The sequence below is a fragment of the Acomys russatus genome, chromosome 31 (assembly GCF_903995435.1).
Source record: "Acomys russatus chromosome 31, mAcoRus1.1, whole genome shotgun sequence".
Classification (NCBI taxonomy): Eukaryota; Metazoa; Chordata; class Mammalia; order Rodentia; family Muridae; genus Acomys; species Acomys russatus.
The window spans coordinates 25,395,068-25,408,271 of NC_067167.1; the positions used below are offsets into that span (position 1 = coordinate 25,395,068).

The window sequence follows — 13,204 nt, forward strand, 5'->3', positions numbered from 1 at the left end:
ATTTTTATTTTAGTTCTGTCTAGTCAGGCCTCTGGAAGCCAACCTTGATAGATCTATACGATGCACATGTCTCTTCATCTGCAATATCTTTGCCTATTTACATGACAAGTGTTAAGTTTTCAGAGATTGTAATAGTTTGGAGTTTGAAATATGGGACAAAAAATCACCGAAGTATTGAGGTAATTCTGCAATGAAAACATTAGTGTGACCTGGGCAGAATATGAAGAAGGAGGAGAAGAAGGAGGAAAAGGGAAGAAAAACATAGAAAAGAGCTAATATCAAAATTATGAAAAAATCAAACAAAAGGACAATTGTTTTTTAAAAATTCTATGGAATATCAGCGGTCACTTTATACCAGTAACATTGGTTTAATGGACAAAATCCTTGCAAAAGATGGCTTCCTATACCATAGGAACAAAGAATCAATTTAAGGAGATGTATATCACTGAGATGAATTAAATTTCTAAATTAAGTGTATATTCTGAAAAGAAACTCACAGTCACAGATGGCTTTATTGGTGGGTGCTGCCAAACACTTAAAAAGAAATTAAACTGATCCTACACATTTTCTTTCAAAAAATAAAAGAAAAACCACAACAAAAACTTCTTTTATAAAAGCATTGTAACTAAAGAGGCAAAATATAAGACAAACATTACAAACTCACACTCTTAAAAATATCTGTTATAAAATATTCAGTGTGTGTGTGTGTGTGTGTGTGTGTGTGTGTGTGTGTGTGTGTGTGACCACAAAAAGCTTCTTTGATGAAGTTTGGTAGCCACATGTAGTAAAGAATTATTCTGTTTTAACAAAGTGGCCATAGTATATTCTTTTCTACAGACCATGAGCTCACTAGCTTAGAAACTTGGCAAGTACTATGCATGATTTCCCTTTTGTTGAGTGATCTTAAGTCTAAGTAGACAGCAGTTGCTTGTCCCAACTTGTGAGTACCACATACAAAACTTTTGGCTGTTGTGGTATTGCGTTCGGGTATGGCCTTTAATCACATGACCTGCAAGGCAGCTCATATAGCATTTTCTGGAACCCTGGAAACAAGATCACAAGTAAAGGTTTCAGGTCAGATACAGCTCAAATCAGCTGAGTCCTGTGTCTTAAGTGTGTGGTATCTTCAGCAATAGGGGGCCCACACTCAACCCTTAAGAGACAATTAATGATAATAGATATCTATAGTGTTTTGAGAGTTACTTCGACTCCTCTGACTAACCATTTGATAGGAGGTTTCTTGTATCTGGATGCAATGTTCTATCAACAGATTCTGGGGGAACAGATCATGGTTCCTGTATCTGTGGCTCAGAGGATATTACAGAAAAGGGAGAAGTATATTAAGAGCCAGAATATTGAGCGTTCTCCCATGAAGCAGTTTTTTTTTCTAGAAATAGCTGCATAAACTTGACTGGTACAAAGGCAATATCCCTGAGCATGTTTAAATAGAAGTGGGGAGAATTTTTTGGGTTTCACCTCTAGGCAGGGAACTCCAGGGAACTAAGGACTGCAAGGAGGAGCATGGGCGCACGTGCGCGCGCGCGCGCACACACACACACACACACACACACACACACACACACACACAGACACACACACACATTATTAATCCAAGAAAAAGAAGCTATCTTTTGAGAGGAGGCAGGCATGGGAGAAGTTGAAAAAAAGAAAGGGAGAGAAAATGTTTGTAATTCTGCTTCAATTAAAAATATATTAAAAAATAAAAAATACTAGAGCCAAGTCTTAAAAGTAATGTTTACAAGCTTTTTCTAGTAATACATTGCACACGAAATGCATACATTATTACCTAAATGAAATCAATTTGAGAAACAGTAAGCTTTTATCATGCTGAGAAGTTATAAAATTATTTTTAATAAATGCAGACATGTATGGGTTTATAATATCCATACAGAGTACATTTTCACAGTTGTAAGGACCTAAATAAGAATGTCTGTTTTTAGCATCTTTGTTCAACATTTTTCTTAGCCAGTAACATCAGTTGCATGAGGGATATTAAAACTAAGTAATTAAGAAAAACAACTTGACCAGCCTATGCCCGCTCCTTGTTGAGACCGTATTGATATATGGTCCATGTTACCACTGAGGGCCATACAGATGTTTGTGGTCCTACTGCAGCCTGGGTTGGTATTGATGTCCTTAGCCTGTGTTACCCCCAAGGCCATACAGATGTCCATATCTGAGCTGCCATCTGAAGTCATGTTGGTGTCCATGGCTGTGTTGCTGCCAGGGGACCATACTGATCTAAGAGGCCTACTCTGCTACCTGACGTCATGTTGATATGTGGAGTCCATGATGCCTCCTTGGGCCTCATCTAGGTCCATGGTCCCATGGCAGCCAGGAGCCATGTTTGCAGTCCGAGCAATAGCCAGAAACCAACTAGAAGCTCTTGATCCCACGCTTCAGAACACTGGGAAGAACAAGAGGCTGCTTTTGCTTTAATGAGTGTGGAGGCACAGTTGAGAGCAAGGGACATGGAAAGTTTCTGTGACAACCCTTATCCCAGCCCCAAATATTCCCCCCCTGCAAGAAGTATAGGGGAGGCTGAAGTGTGGCTCTCCACAATTGATGGCCTCTGGTGGGGAAGGTCACAGCTCTATTTAAGAAGCAGACCACTGAGAGCTTGGCCATCCTCCAGTGAGTACATGGTAACAAAATTGGACATATTTTATTATTGTTGTTGTTCTAGTTACTATTATTATTATTGTTGTTGTTACTATTATTTTACTTTTTTGAGGTGGGAGGTTACCAGAGTGGGGTGGTGGACATGGTAGGACTAGAAAGAGACTATGATTGGGATGCATGACGTGAAATTCACAGAGAATCAGAAAATGTTATGTTAAAAATAAGCACAAGTTGAATTGTGTCTATTCATGGATGTCATGATCATGTAAGCCTATTCCAGGTTATATTATAAAAATGAAAAAAATCTAATTTATCCCTGTTAGAGAAGGCGTTAACAATGAATTTACAATCAGTTTTGTTCTATATATAGTAAAAGCAAAGCCTGAAATTATGGAAGAGTTGTAATAATATAAAAATGTAATGTAACTAGGGGTACATTTAACAAAGTATATTATGAAGCGTTGTTTAGTAAAATTGATGAAGACTCTTGTAAATGTAATGATATGCTAAGTTCACACACTGGGAAACCCAAACTTTCAGACGCCATTGTTACCAAATGCGTTTGCATATTTGATGCAATACTGTTTAAAATACCAGTGAATTTGTATTTAGTTAATTATTTGTTTTCAACTTTTAATTTTTTTCCCTGTTTCTTTTCTTTCTATCTCAGTTTCTGTCTCTCTCTTTCTCTCTGTCTTTGTCTCTCTCTGTGTCTGTCTCCCTGTGTCTCTGTCGCTGTCTCTTTCTCTTCTTTCTTTCTTTGTGTGTCTGCCTGTGTGTCTGTCTGTGTGTGTGTCTGTCTGTCCCTCTCTCTCTCTCTCTCTCTCTCTCTCTCTCTCTCTCTCTGGGTGTATGTGGTGTGGTGTGTGTGTGTGTGTGTGTGTGTGTGTGTGTGTGTGCATGTGCACGTGTGTGTGTGTACTTACCATGGCATGCATGTGGAGGTAAGAGGAAAACTTGCAAGAGTTGCTTTTCTACTTCTCCTACATGAGTCCTTCATAATAATCTCAATTAATCAAGCCTGGTGTTGAGTACATTTACTAGCTAAGTTGACTCAGGGCTTCTTCTTTTTGTTCTTTGGTAGACTTTGCAAACTGATTTCAATTCATATGTGGGAAGACAAAGACCCAAAATAGGTAAAGATGCTTTCTTCAAGGCTACCAAATACAAATAGCCAAAACACTATGAATGTAACATTTATATAATTCCTGATTGTTTCATGGTTCTTCTTGCTATAGGTAGCTTATTGCACATACATTTATATGCATGATAATATAAATGTATATGGAAAATGTAAAATAAATAATGACAAATTAAGGAAAATGAACTGGTATTTATGACACAAACACAGAGAATAAACAAACATAGTCAACTTTTTTTTTAAAAAAAGTGCTGTTTCATTTAGAGTTCTTGTTTGCAAGTTGTGAAAACTGATGCTGGCAAAGAGAAGCAAAAAAAAAAAAAAAAAAAAACCCAGATACTGGCATAGTTTCAGGCGTCATAGACACAACAGGGTGCTTGGCAATGAGATGGAAAGGGGAAAGGAAAAAAAAGTCATTCTAGGAGACAGAATGCAGCATCCATGGCTACAGAAGTTGTGTTCTGCTCATTTTACCTTTCTTGGATCTGAACGACCCACCGATTTTTTGATAATGTTGTGTCTCCTTATGATTCAAATCACAAATGAGAACAGTCTAATAGGAAAAACATGGAACACTGTTTTCAATGATGGTGACCATCATTTTCTCTTCTGCTGTCACATATTTTTTGTTGTATAACTTTTTTTTTGCCCCTTCCTGCAAAAACAATGGGATTTATATCTTCTTTACTTCTCTTTAACGATTAGCTTGCACAGGAGTACAGCCCTAGGCCTTTAATCCTGGCACTTGGCTGACAGCTGCAGGTGGATCTGGGTGAGTGCAAGGACAGACTGATCTACATAGTGAGTTCCAGAACAGCTAGAATTATGTAGTGAGACTCTCTCAATTACCTTCAAAACAAGTAGATAGGCAAATAGAACTCTTTTTTTTTCTGTTGTCATGTGATTTAATATCATCCAATTATCATTTACTTAACTACAAAACTAGTGACTGATAACGGAATGACTAAACAGTTCAATCAAAGATCCTGTCAACATTTTCTTTATACAAAGAGATGAAACAAGTTAGAAACTACTAATGTTATCACAAAAGGACAGAGTTTCTATAAATGAAACAAGTGAAGCTAACAGCCAACCTTGACAGCAGACCAAGACAGCATTTGATTCCAAGGTGGTTTAAACTTCTGGATCCGACCATGCCTGGAATTAAAGATTGTGTGTGGTATTTCTAGACTCTTTATTATTATTATTATTATTATTATTATTATTATTATTAATTATTATTCACATTAGATCCCAACTGTAATCCCCTCATTCTTTTTTTTTCTTTTGAATTGTTACTTTATTTACATTATCTGCAAGATTTGGAATTGACATTCATAAAATTGGTGGTAAATTGTCATTTGTACACTTTTTTTACATTACATATACATTTATATTATTACACAGCTGGCAATAAACTACCTACAGCAAGAAGAACCTGTTCCCACCCTTCCTCCCTCTTCTGCCCTATTTCCCTCCTTAGACCTCTGACAAATGGAGTACTTCTCCCCCACTGTCTGACTATAGCCTATCTGGTCTCATCTGGATAGCCTGCATACCTTTCCTCTGTGTTCCCACAGGGCCTCTCTGACAAGGGGCAGTGATTCAATTGTGGGCACCAGAGTGCCTGTCAGAGGCAGTCCCACCCCTCTCCACCCCCATTGTCCATGTGGAGAATGAGCTGTCCCTCAGGTATATCTGAACAGGGGGTCCAGGCTCTCTGCTTGCAGTGTCCTTGGTTGGTTCATCAGACTTGATAGTCTCCTTGTGGAGCTCCTGACCTCCCTCCGCCCTCGTTCCATTCTCATCTCTTCCATACAAGAAGACCTCCTTAAGAAATTATATAGCAAAATAAATTGCTTAATTATGATGTTTCATACATTCTTTGTATTAGTTGGTTATTCTTGCCTGCTCCTGTCTTCCACCTCCCTCTGGGAGTTTTGCTCTCTTCTATTCTCAATACGCCCCATTCCACTTTAAACTAGCATTGTTCTAGCATCCTCCCTTACTCCCTTCCTTAAAACCTCTTGTCTCATATGGCCCCTTTCATGATTTGAAGTATACCCATTCTCATATAAATATACATATGTAATATTAGAAGATAAGATCTGCATGACACAGAATGTGTGGCGTTTGTCCTAGCATAGTATGGTTCATTTAATAAAATTTTCTTTCCAGATATGTCCATTTTTTCTGTAAATTGTATAATTCACTATCAATTCATCAGTTGATAGGCATCTCAGCTGATTCCACCTCATGGTTATTTTGAGTAGAGCATGGATAAACATGGACATACAAGTATCTCTGCGGCTGGATAGAAACACTTTGGTGTGTACCAGGACTTGAATATCTGGGTCCTATAACTTCTACTTTTAATATTATTGTGAAACCTTTACACTGATTTCCACAGTGACTACATCAACTTATACCATGAATAAATAGTATTCTTTCCTGTTGATATACTTACCACATTTTAAATATTCATTGACCACATATGTTTCTTCTTTTGGCAACTTTCTGATTAGTTCATTAGCTTGTTTATTTCAGCAGAAGTTTGTTTGTTTTGTTTTTTAGTAATTTTTTTGCAGTTTTCTACATATTCTAGATATTAGAGTCTTACCTTCAGTTTAACTGGCAAAGATTTCTCTCCTATTCTTTGTAGACTGTTCACTATGCTAACGCTTTTCTTTCGTGTGCATACTTTTAGTTTTTGCAACTATTAATTAAATGTTCTTTCCCATGCTGTTAGGGTTCCATTATGGAAGCTTTTGCTGTAGCTTCAAGTGCTCCCTCTGTTTTCTTCTAGAAGTTTCAGTGTTTCAAATTTTAAATCAATGTCTTTTATCATTAAGATTGATTTTATGCAATGTGAGAGATATATACCTAAATTTATTCTTCTGAAGATAAGACATTCAACTTTGCCAGTTTTATGTATTGAAAAAAGCTGTGATTTGGGCCCAGGGGTCCCGCTCAAACTAAGGCACCAGCCAAGGACAATACAGGAGGTAAACTTTAAACCCCTTCCCAGATCTAGCCAATGGTCAGAATATTCTCCACAGTTGAGTGGAGAGTGTGATATGACTTTCTCATGTACTCTGGTGCCTCACATTTGACCATGTCCCCTGGAGGAGGAGACCTGGTGGCACTCAGAGGAAGGACAGCAGGTAGCCAAGAAGAGACTTGATACCCTATGAGAATATACAGGGGGAGGTAACCCCCCCAGGAACAGTCATAGGGGAGGGGAATAATAGGAAAATGGGGGGGGAGGAATGGGAGGATACAAGGGATGGGATAAACATTAAGATGTAACAAGAATAAATTAATAAAAAAAAAATCACAAAAAAAAAAAAAAAAGAAAGAAAGAAAAAAAAACTGTCTTTTTTCCACCTTTATCAAAAGTAATGTGGCCATGACTGTGTAGATTCATTTTTGGGTCCTCTATTCTCTTCCATAGGTATAGGCATCTGTTTTATTTAAGTCAGGGTAGGTTTTGCTGTGAACCTGTCTCTGACCAGTGAGTCCTTTTAAAATATGGCTCAGTGGTTTGCTGATACACTTGCTTGGGCTTACCTTCTGAAGGCTACAGTTGGTAGTCTGTGTTTGTAATACAGACAGTGGGAGCCAGCATTTTGGAATGGCTGTGTCTAGGAGAAATACAGTGCCCCAAGTTTGTCTCCTACCTGGTTAAGGCAGAGACTTTCGGGCCACTGTATTGAAGCTGAAAGAGGTCATTGGTGCACGAATACAGCATGTCTTAACTGGTGCAACAACTGTCCATGAAAATTTAGCTCATGTCGCCAACCAATGAGTCATACACAGGTAAAGCTTTTGAAGTCCGTAAGTTTGGAAGTGATCTGGTATTGTGGAAAGACAACTTAGTATTAAGGAGGAAACCTGCTGAAACATGGAGAACTTATTCTGAACATGCAACAAATTAACTATAGACTAATCTATCCGAAGAATGAGCATGGTCACACTAGTAAAAGTGGACATTTATAACACCTTCTCACTGTGGTGGTATTTCCGCAAGAACCTTTGTTGGGCAAGATTACTATCATTATCAATTTATAAATGAGTTAAATAACTTGGCCATGATCATAAAACCATTAAGATTTAGAGAGGAGATTGAACTTCAGAGAGTCTGTCTTTACAAGCTAGATTTAAATGTTTGGCACTGATATGTCTCTTCATATGGACAGACCAGTTATTACAAGATTTAACTATCATAAAAGATGAAAGCTTATGTGAGACCATGAAGAGATGAGGAAGTAGAGACGACATCTTCTTTCAGATTATGAGTGCCTCTCTAAAGAGTCCTCCATTTGTATGAAATAGCAGCAACATTTTCATGATTGTATTTCCATTTAATTCTCTCATTTTACTTTCCAATTTTTAACCTGTACCTTTCCCTTCACATAAGTCATAAAAATTAAAAATTGTATTTCCTATTTATTAAAGTTGAAATTTCTCCCTGACTTTTGTTATGGGGGGATCTTTGCTCTCTCCTCTGTATGGCTAATTCTTATTTTCCCATAGCCCAGCTCCCCAGTATACTGTCTATAAGGGCTCCTCGCTTTTCTAACAGAAAGAATGCTTTCCAATGATATAACATTTATAACAAAGTAATTAGGGTTTGTTCAAGTGGGATCTTTTTGTTACTTACCTTTGGGTAACATTGTTACCCATTTCTCTCCCTTTGTCCTTAAAATCTGCATTTGTCTTTGTGCTTTTGCATCTTCTTCCAGTTCTACCCCATTCCCTCTTGTGTCTATAAAATACTAGTTCATCATAATGACTCATCTCTGAGGGGAGAAACTCTACATTGGTGTACACTTTTAATGAAGTAAAATGAAAAGTAAATGAAGATGACTGTGGAAACTTACGTCTTAGGTGAAGGCTTATGTTTTAGAAGAGAAATTGGAAAACGTTTTTGGGAAAAAGGGTTTGTGCATAATTTAGGTTTTGTAATCCATAACAGCAAGTCTTCTGCTGTACCACAAAGTTAAGTGTTATATAATACGTACAATTGGAAAGATTAAGAACCTTGGGTGGAAGGGATATGACAGTTGGGCTGAAACGGAGGAAAGGCATAGCAAACCATAAAAACCCTGTAAATAGAGGTGGGAAGTTGTGACAATCATGATAGATCCGGTAAACATCACCACTTCATACACCAATCAGTTGAAAACATTACCGTTTTGTATTTATATGCTACATTTCCTATCCCCTGCATATGAAAATGCAGATGAAACAGGTGCACCAAGCATATCTGCATATAAAAAGTGCTGACCTCTTTCAAAGGTTACTGAATATATGAGTGGTTTTCATCAAAGACAGACAGGCAAGATTTATAACTTTGTCCTTCATTGCTGGAAGGAAATGTGGATTTTGTGGCAAAATAGCTTTCAACAGATTAGAAAGAGTGTACAATATTAGGGTACAAGAAACATAATTGGTTTATTTAGTCATGGCCTTCATTTAGTAGGCAAAATCATATTGAAATACTCTGTTGTCATTCAGTTATTTAAGAAACAGTTTTCTCTTTATTAGATATACAATTGATAAAAGTGGGCACTGCATGTTTCATTATTGTAATCTATAGAATGGCCTCTCAGTTAATTTCAAGTTCATGAATAGACAATGAATATATAATAAATGAATGATAGAGATGATTTGAGACAGACCTACATAGTGGGCTTGAATATATATATATAGAATTTGTAATTAGAAAAAAATCATAGATGTGTAAGAAAAATCTACTTGAGTTAGAGAGGAAAAATATTAAGAATGCTAAGGAAAGGAAACTAACAATGAAAAGCATAAATACTGTACATTAAAGTGGAGATTAAAGTGTATTTTAAAGGAAGAATTTAGCCAAAAGAAAAAATATGTGAACCTCATACATGTTCTAATTCATATGCCTTTGAAATTACTGAACTCTGAATAACCAAGATCAATTATGTTTTATGGTCTTAGAGAGAGAGACTTTGCCAAATAAATGAGCAATAAAGGGTGTTGAAGTATTGTTGATCTTCTTCATTACTAAATATCACATTTCAACTTTTCCTTTCACAGGTATATATACAGAGCATTGGGATTAGATCCAGGCTCCATTAGAATTTCTCACCTTGAATCAAGGATTTATATGATCTCCTTCTCATGTTTACTTCATTTTAAGTAACATTTAAAAACATATATTTGCCTCAAGGGTGTCTTTAAGAAGAATCCTTTCCAATGCCTAAGAATAGCAAAGTGGTAAAGAGAGGTTTAGATGATGAGGTCATTGAGTCTGTCAAAGACCTTCTGTCTAATGAAGACTCAGCTGAAGATGCTTTCAAGAAAAGTGAACTAATCGTTGATGTTCAAGAAGAGAAAGATGCAGATGCTGAAGATGGATCCGAAGTGGATGATGAAAGGCCGGCTTGGAGCAGTAAGCTGCAATACATTCTGGCACAGGTTGGCTTTTCCGTAGGTCTGGGCAATGTGTGGCGATTCCCATACCTCTGTCAGAAGAATGGCGGTGGTAAGTTGCATGTGTTTGCTTTAGTGATGAATTGCCTCACTAGTAAATTGCAGTTCCTTATTTCAGGTGGCACCTACTCCCACTGCAGTCTCATTATTTCTGATATAGTGAATTCCATTACAAAGCTATGGAGACTCATTTGTGGGAAGAGAGCCCAGCCCTGTGTTCAGATTAAGTTTCCATAGGAACAGATTGGTGCCCCTACAAATACTCCAGGGATTGCTTAAAGTAACACATTCTCAAACTTCTTCCATGGTTACTGTAAACATTGCTGAAGTACTGACGGGAACTCTTCTAACACATGTTATGTTCTTTATGCATGACAGAATTTTGCTGTCAATGAGACTGTAAAGCCAACAACACTGAGGGAACATGGATGTTTTCTCTATGACTGATTACCTCTGAATTTTAAATTGTTTCGTTCTTTAACAAAAGCAGAGCTAACATGTAATTTAAAATGATTATGATCTCCAAATGTTGGCTAGCCCTTTTAGAACTCATAAGACGCAGCTGAACCAGGTAATTACCAGAATGCCAGTCATTCTTCAGCCTTACAGATTTTACACCATTGATTCCAGTTCCATAACACTGTGTCTAACTTCAAAAGAATACTTGGGAAAAAAAAGGAAATATTCTTAATTTTAAACAAAAATGGTTTCGACATTATCAACACTTTTAGTATGTAAATATGAGCACATAATTATCAGCATTTTAAAAAGAAAAAGAGCTACTAAGAAGTCCACTAAAAAAAAAAAGTCAATATGAAGGAGGATATTCTAATAGTTCTGTAATACACCACCCCAAAACTGAGGGAATTGTAATTGGGGCTCAAGAGTGAAATGCTTTTCTGCCACACACAGGATCAGAGATCCAACCTGAGCTCAAAGGAAAAAAAAATAAAGGCAAATTTTGTTGAAATTTTATAATATATGCATATGGATTCTGCTAAAGTAAACATGGATAAAAATACATATTCTGGACTGGGAAGATGGCTCAGTAGGAAAAGTACATGGTGTGCAAGCTTGAGTGCCTGAGTTTGGGTTTCCATTACCTACGGGAAGGCCACGCAGGGTGGCTGCATCTGAAACTTTAACACTCCTAGCAGGGAGTCAGGTTAATCCCTGCAGCTGGCCAGTCAGCCAGTCAAACCAAACTAGCAAGTGTCAGTATCAGAGAGAGACCCTGTCTCTCAAAATAAGGTGTATATTGATAGACGAAGATGCTTGAAGTTGACCTCTGGCCTCTACATGTTCACGTCTATGTGAGTGGCCTTCCTTCTCACACATGCACAAACCCAAACATATATATTCCATAAGGTACACATTTTTATCATCAGATATTGGAAGGATTATTTTGATACTTTGCTCTGGTCTGTGATATTTGGTTGCATGAAAACAATTGTGGCTCTATTTGACACAGCATGTCAAATGAATATAAGTTTTCACATGCAATCTTTTGTTAGTTTCTAAGGATGTTTGAGATGGTTAGATAATTCCAGCTGGAACACAGTAGGACATTAGGGAAAGCAACCTATTTAACATATCTATCTGTTTGAGAGCTAGGAATTTAATTAGACATGAAGTGAAACTTACAGTACTCATTGCTCAGAAAACACTAATTCCCTCACAAATTGATAGTATCTCATGGGAATTATTTATGGTGTCAAAGATTAGCACCTGTGTGTGACTGCATTTTTAAATTTTTGTTTGTTTGCTTGCTTGCTTGTTTGTTTTATTGTTAGTTACTCACTACTCATTTCCTTTGCTAAGACTATCAGAAAGTGAGTTCTAATTTTGAGATGTTTCACTTTCTGCATGTTACTGGGTGTTCTGCAAATGATGAAGGTAGCCTCAATTTAAAATCAGGTTTGCCAGGCGGTGGTAGCGCATGCTTTTAATCCCAGCACTTGGGAGGCAGAGGCAGGAGGATCTCTGTGAGTTTGACGCCAGCCTGGTCTACAGAGAGAGTTCTAGGATAGCCGGAGTTGTTACACAGAGAAACCCTGTCTCGAAAAAAACCAAAATAAGTAAATAAATACAATCAGGTTTCATTCCTTTTAGTATGACGCCCGCTTCATTGGAGAGCAGTTAAAGATTTGCCATTTGGTTATTAGCAAGAAGAATCCCTCTATTATATTGATAAAAGTAAAAGTCAGAATACTTACACTTTTGTTTTCTTGCCTACGAATGAAATTAGAGAGCAATATTGCATTTCCCATGAGACACAGACTGGATCGGAGAGGGACAAAGACTGTACAGCATATGTTTCAAGAAAGCTGAGGATTATCTTAATCAAACACAAAACAACTCTAAATCATTCTTCATGAATCATTTGAAGCATTTTTTTTTTTTAGTAACAAAACAAAACATAACAAAACAAAACACAGGTCCAATACATACGTTGACTTGTGTAGACGTTACATTTAATGCCCAGCAACTAAGATTAAAATGTATTAGGATGTGGAGTGTGTCTCATACTTTGGAGTCACTTGACAGTTGGAAGCTTAGCTGTTTCCCATGTTTCAAGCCATGTGACCTTTCTCTAGCTGCCCAATTTCTTCAAACTCAGTTCCGACACACGTAAAATTGATCTCGTAATTGTAACACATTATGTGTGTGCGCGAGTATTTGTACATGAGTATTTGTGTGTGAGTGTGTATGTCTGAGTGTGAGTATGTGTGAGTGTTGTGTGTATGTGAGTGTATGTGTGTGTAGGCCTGCACATTGTTTGTGCCAGCTACGTGTTCCTGGGCACCCATGGAAGACAGAGGACCATTCAGTGTCCTGTGTTAACTCTCTGCACCTCACTCCTTTGTGACCAGGTGTATTTACCAATGACCCAGAGCTCGGCTGGCAGCCGAGAAATTTGGATGCATGAAGCCCAGTGTGTAGGTCATT

The 13,204-nt window shown here is 37.4% G+C and overlaps 1 protein-coding gene across 1 annotated transcript in view; it reads left to right on the forward strand.

Moving 5' to 3' along the window:
* Window positions 1–9,892: 9,892 nt before the first annotated feature.
* Slc6a15 (solute carrier family 6 member 15) overlaps window positions 9,893–13,204 on the forward strand; it is a 30,544-nt gene continuing 27,232 nt past the window's right edge. The window contains exon 1 of the mRNA XM_051139728.1: window positions 9,893–10,307. Coding sequence (XP_050995685.1) covers window positions 10,019–10,307 — 289 coding nt within the window. The 5' untranslated portion in view covers window positions 9,893–10,018. The remainder of the gene's footprint in view (window positions 10,308–13,204) is intronic.